Source organism: Gavialis gangeticus, unplaced genomic scaffold (genome assembly GCF_001723915.1).
Source record: "Gavialis gangeticus isolate Ggan-Ray unplaced genomic scaffold, GavGan_comp1, whole genome shotgun sequence".
NCBI classification, from domain to species: domain Eukaryota; kingdom Metazoa; phylum Chordata; order Crocodylia; family Gavialidae; genus Gavialis; species Gavialis gangeticus.
Window position 1 is genome coordinate 7,759,596 of NW_017729012.1, and position 5,581 is coordinate 7,765,176.

General features: G+C 42.3%; 1 protein-coding gene across 1 annotated transcript in view; it reads right to left on the minus strand.

Moving 5' to 3' along the window:
- Window positions 1-5,581, minus strand: part of RPS6KB1 (ribosomal protein S6 kinase B1) — a 21,234-nt gene that overhangs the window by 14,439 nt on the left and 1,214 nt on the right. Inside the window, exons 2-4 of the mRNA XM_019511128.1 lie at window positions 2,323-2,372; window positions 1,050-1,170; window positions 82-150 (exon numbers count right to left, since the gene is read on the minus strand). Of these exons, the coding sequence (XP_019366673.1) occupies window positions 82-150; window positions 1,050-1,170; window positions 2,323-2,354 (222 nt within the window). The 5' untranslated portion in view covers window positions 2,355-2,372. The remainder of the gene's footprint in view (window positions 1-81; window positions 151-1,049; window positions 1,171-2,322; window positions 2,373-5,581) is intronic.

Below are 5,581 nucleotides of genomic sequence, written 5' to 3' on the forward strand. Positions count from 1 at the left end.
AGTGGCAAAAGGCATACCCATCCCCCCCCCCCCCCCCCCCTTTTCCATTTGAAAAGCAGTACTATATGAAAACTAAGTTACCTTTTTAAGAACTTTCATGGCAAAAATTTTTCCGGTATTTGCTCCTGTTACTTTTCGTACTTGAAAAACCTAACCAAAAGAGAACGTCAGTGAGAACGTATGTAAGAAGTTCCACATTAGATCAGATCAATCAGTCATCTAGCCCAATATCCTGTTTCTGACTGCGGCAAATAGTAGATGCTTTAGGAGGGAATCATATAAACAAGGAGCATATAATCCTTCCCCTGTCGCACCTTGTTGGTATCAACCATCATTAGTTTAGTGACGGGAGAGGATATGCTCTTGACTGAACTATTTAATAGCTCCCAGCAGATGCATCCTCCAGGAATTTGTCTAATCCTTTTCTGAACTGCTTATGCCACCTGCCTCTACAACCTATGCCCTAATAATTACAATGGGAACCCCCCAGAGTTCTTGTGTTCTGGGCCTTGGTGAATAACAATTCCCTAATGTCTTTATCCATACCCTTCATGTTTTTACAGACCTCTGTCATACTCCACCCCCAGCCCTTCCTCTTTAGAAACTGAAGAGTCCTAGTCTTTTCAGCTGCTCCTGGTACAGCACCTGCTCCACACCCCTAATCATCTTTGTCACCCTTCTCTCTACCTTTTCTAATTCCTCTAAATCCTTTTTGATGATGTGAAGATCAGAACTGCAGTATTCAAGATGTGGACGAACCACAGACTTAAGTCATAGGGGTGGCTCAGTCACCGCAAAACTCGGATACTTCTTTCTTGACTTTTCCAGTGGCAATTCTTGTACTGCCACCTGGTGGCAAAAGTTATGCAAATGACTGAAGACATTAAAAAAAAAATCAATTCCAAGCAAACCTTCCAAACACAAGGAGTGGACATGTACAAGACACAGCCCATATCAACTTGCCATCATCTCCGAGAAGGCAGAATTTTTCTGGAAACACCATGAAAAGTGTAGAGCTTGAAACACCAAGATGGAAAAAGATTGCTCACCTTTCCGTAGCCTCCCTTGCCAAGCACACGTAGAAGCTCAAAGCATTCTGGTCGAATCTTTTCCGGACCTTTGTTTACACTAGTTTCTGAAATCTCAAATTTTTCACAATGTTCCATGCCACTGAAAAAAACCCAACCAACCAGACCTCCATTAGATTTTTTTTAAGCTTGAGCTAATTTTAAACAGGAAAGACGATCCAAGCAAATTGCTCTGTGGGAAGCACAGTATATATTTTGGCATAACTGAGAGCCTGCTTAGGAGTTTCTCAGAATTCTAACACTAGGAATTCTCTTTAGACTATGTATAGAAACGAGAGGCAGCTAGGAGCACGCAGATTTTCTGCACTGTGCAAGGATTCAGAGCAGGTTCTATATTTTTTCTGAACACACAAAATAACTTATTATTATATAATAGAGCAGAGGGGGGCAAAGATATGGCCCAAGGGCCAGATCCGTCCTGTTGTATCCAGTCCGCTGGTATCCAGTGGGCTACTGGAAGTGTGTGCCCCCAGCACTGCAGACTGGCCAGAGCTCCATGCTGCTGGGCAGTGGCATGGAGCTGAGGGCACGTGGCTACACAGAGCTGCATCTGGGAAGCAATGCAGAATTCCAGCCAGTCAGCAGTGCTGGGGGCGTGCAGTGTGGAGCTGAGGGCATGTGGTGGCATGAAGCGACATTTGGGCAGCACAGAATAAGGGCGGTGTGATGGTGCCAAGCTCTCACCAGGCAGTGGCATGGAGCTGCAAGCAGCGCATTTAGCTGGGGGGCTGCTGCCCATAGTCCACGTGCAACTGCATGCCCCTGGCTCCAGCTCTATCTTGCTGTCTGAACATACCTCCATACACCTGCATGCCAAAGCTCAGTGCCACTGCCTGGCCAGAGCTCTGCACTGCTGTACGCCCCCCACCCCCCAGCACTGACTGCAGCCCCACAGATCCATCCTGGGAGGATGGATTCAGCCCAGGGTGAATTTAACACCCTGTAATAGAGGGAAGTTTCAAACCCTGAATCCACTAAGAGATTTTAGGCTTTGCAACAATGTATAAGAATCTACATATTTTTACTATTGCAACAAACAAAACTGGGAGCTCTCTCAAGATGCACCTAATAAACTTTAAGTATAGATAATGTAACATGAACATCAATCATACTAACAGAAACTGCTAAAATTCTAAAAGTACTACACACACTTATTTAAATTTTATGAATTAGTCCATGAAATTGGAGACACAGTATTTGCAATTCACAAAGTAACTTTCTAGTAAAAACTTACAGTTCATATTGGCCAACTCCTCCATGATCCATGCTTTCACTTAACTGACCCTAAGGAAAAAAAAAAAAGGAATGCTTATAATTATAAAATTGATCTTTTAAAGCAGGACAATGATATTTTGCTACTGTCATTTTGTTTAACAATACAAAAAACAAACTCACATGGGTTGACAGTTTTAGCTCTTTAAAATTTAAAAAAAACTAGTCTAGAAATCATGTGCAACAAATTAACGGCCAGACAACAGCAAATTGATGGGCTTTGAAGAGCCTGCATGAAAATCTGCATAAAAGTTGCAACATTCCCAAGAATCACACAAAGGCAGAGGGATCCACTACTTTTTAGCTGACTGCACCGTTAGCTGATTATCAGTACTTGTAGAAAACAAGCCCAATGCCAGACAAACTGTGCAAAAATGCTATTGTATTGCATTTTTCACACCTGTTTTCACATAAGACTTTAAAGTTCCTTTTTCATAATTATGCAAATTAAAGCTATTACTCAAAAGGTTACATGAATCCCACTTCACCTAGTCACAAACTAGAAGCACAGAAGAGACTGAGGGTTTATTATTGTATACTGTAAATAAGCCAACACCTTTCTAACAAGGTAATTAAGCATTAGTTCCATGCTAAAGGCTCTTATGGACCATAACTGCACAAGATGCACTAATAGATGCCAACATTAATTATGAAGGTTCAGTCATTTTGATCTAAAAAGGAACTATTTGCCCCAAAATATACAGTTTAGTTTTGAAAAGTTGATGTGTTTCTTCTCCTTCCCTCCTGTTTTTTTTAGTTTCAATTTGTTTCATTATGAAAGGAAGGAAAATATTTTCCCGTCTATGAAGGCAGCAAACAGTGAAAACACAGATTAGCCAGAATGCCACAATTATTGCAAACAATTTGCTGGGCAAGCTTTCCAGTACATTTTTGTATATATAGTTGTTCAATATCTAGTTAAAATATCCCCTTTAAAAAAAAATCAGCTTTTGGTAGAACCAAATGACTTGGGGAAGTGGGAACAGATCAAATGAACGACTTGTGAAATTTCATGGGAGCCAGAGGGGGGGGGAAGCCACACAGAAGCCTGAGAACTGCAGACCAAACTAAACAATACTTTTAAAATTATTCCATAAGCAATCACCTAAGCCAAGGAAAAGTATAAGCTCTAAATAGTTTCCAAATCAGGTAAACACCCTGGTAAACAGAGAAAAGTCTATTTTGCAGGGAATGCACTGAGAGGGAATACAACCCCTGAATTCACAAAAATCACTAATTGTGGAGTCATGCTTTAAGTCAAGTTCATTTGCAGCTACTTGACAATTAATGGGAAAAGCCCAGTTCATGGATGTCCACTTTATAAGAAAAAGCACTGCAATTAGCTCTGTAATTACAAACCCAGAAAAAGGGGAAAGGATTGGCTGTTCATTGAGAATGAACTCCCTACTCCTCCTTGAAGGTTCTCCCCTCAAAACAGAGCTAATAACTCACTCATTCTTGCAAAGGTTGCACTCCTGTCAACTGTAACTGCTCTCACCCTATGAAAAGACGCATTCATTTTCCAAGTCTTATTTTTACTTGCATCAAATTCACTTTTTAAAACAGTTAAAAAAATCACACGGTTCATCCTGGAAGCTAGTCTGTAAATACTTCTTGCATCTTCCTTCTCTTGTCACCTTATACAAACAAGAGTTTGAGAACCAACTGTCCCCCCGGGGTGGCCACTCTTTGGAAACTGGAAACTATTTCTTAAATGCAAACTCTCCAGTCAAAAGGTCTCATGTTTCATTTCTGAGGATTGTCGTGTCTGTATGCAACACCTGTAACTGCAGCTGTTCTTGCTGTTGCTGCCAGTGCAGCTTTCAGGAGTAAAAATGCTCTATGTACAAGACTGTCTAGTCCACACTAGCTTTCTGCCCAGCTCATTTCCAGGTTGGCGATTTTAAGTTTTCAGTTCTATGCATCTTTCTGCTCCCCCAAACCACACATTATGCTAACTGGAGGCAACTTTCAATAAGATGCTACACTCATGCTCTTCTAGTGCTTGCTCCCTTTACTCTCCAGTGCATTCTCTACTTTAGAATTGGAGGAAAAATACAAAACCATTGTCACTCAGCTGCTATTCTGCTCTTCTTTCCTTGCTGATTATTTTCAGCATTACTGACATTCCCCTGAACAGTGAGTGTGGGTATGTGTCACGAACTTGACAGTCCCACAGAACTCTTAGTTTGTCCATCCTGTCTGACAGCTGTTTGGGCCCTCACCACTACTGGCAACAGTGTGCTGCAAATATTCCTCCTGCACAAGTGACAGACTACAATCATTTCAGTCTACCAACTACTGTTCAATCCACTTAAGTTAATTCTTGCAGATTTTAGGACAGGAATTTGTTCCCTCTCATGGCTCATCAAAATCTGTTTTGGCAGCCTTCAGGGTGTGATGCAAGGGACATTTTTGCCAGGCATTTTATTGATTACTGATGTATAAGCCCAGGGTCTCTTCCCACAGACTGTAAGTTATGTTGCCTTCAGTGGGCAAGCAAAATTGTGTTTTTTCTTAAAATCTCTTTAGAGCAAGGGTGTTCAGCCCCTAGCCTGCACAGCCATGCCATCTGGCCCATTGGGATTCCCAGGGGTCCAAAAAGTTGGCAGTGGGAGTCCAGTGGCACCAACTGTCACTCCCCTTTCTGCCAGTTTCCAGACCCCTGGAGAGCTTCTTGCACTGCACAGCACAGCACAGCACACTGGATCGGTGTGCAGAGGTGGCCTAGGGCCTGATCTGGGCACACTGGGGCCTGATGGAGGCAGTGTGGGGCCGCAATATGGGGCTAAGCAGAGGCAGTGTGGAGCCTGATCTGGCTCATGGATGGGCCCCTTGCCACTTATCTGGCCCATGGCCCCAAAAGATTGAGCACCACTGCGTTAGAGCAACCAGAGGCAGTGAGGGACTCCAAATGAATACTAGTAAGAAAAAGGTTTTACATCACACTGAAAACATAGAAGACTGAGCTCAGCTTCCTGCAGGCTAAATACTAGCTCAGCATAAACAGGCACTTTCACAAGTATATTGAAGAGACTGTACCCTTTGCTACTCTTCCGTATCTACTATTCCCTAGATCTGGAGGACACTGGAAGCTCAGGGAAGACTGACTTCCCATCTGTAAACTCTTTCAACATGTGCAAGGAAATGTTTACTTCCTACATCAGACTGTTACAGCAGTCTATTAACTAAATAAATCAATAAAAAAAAAAAAAAAAAGA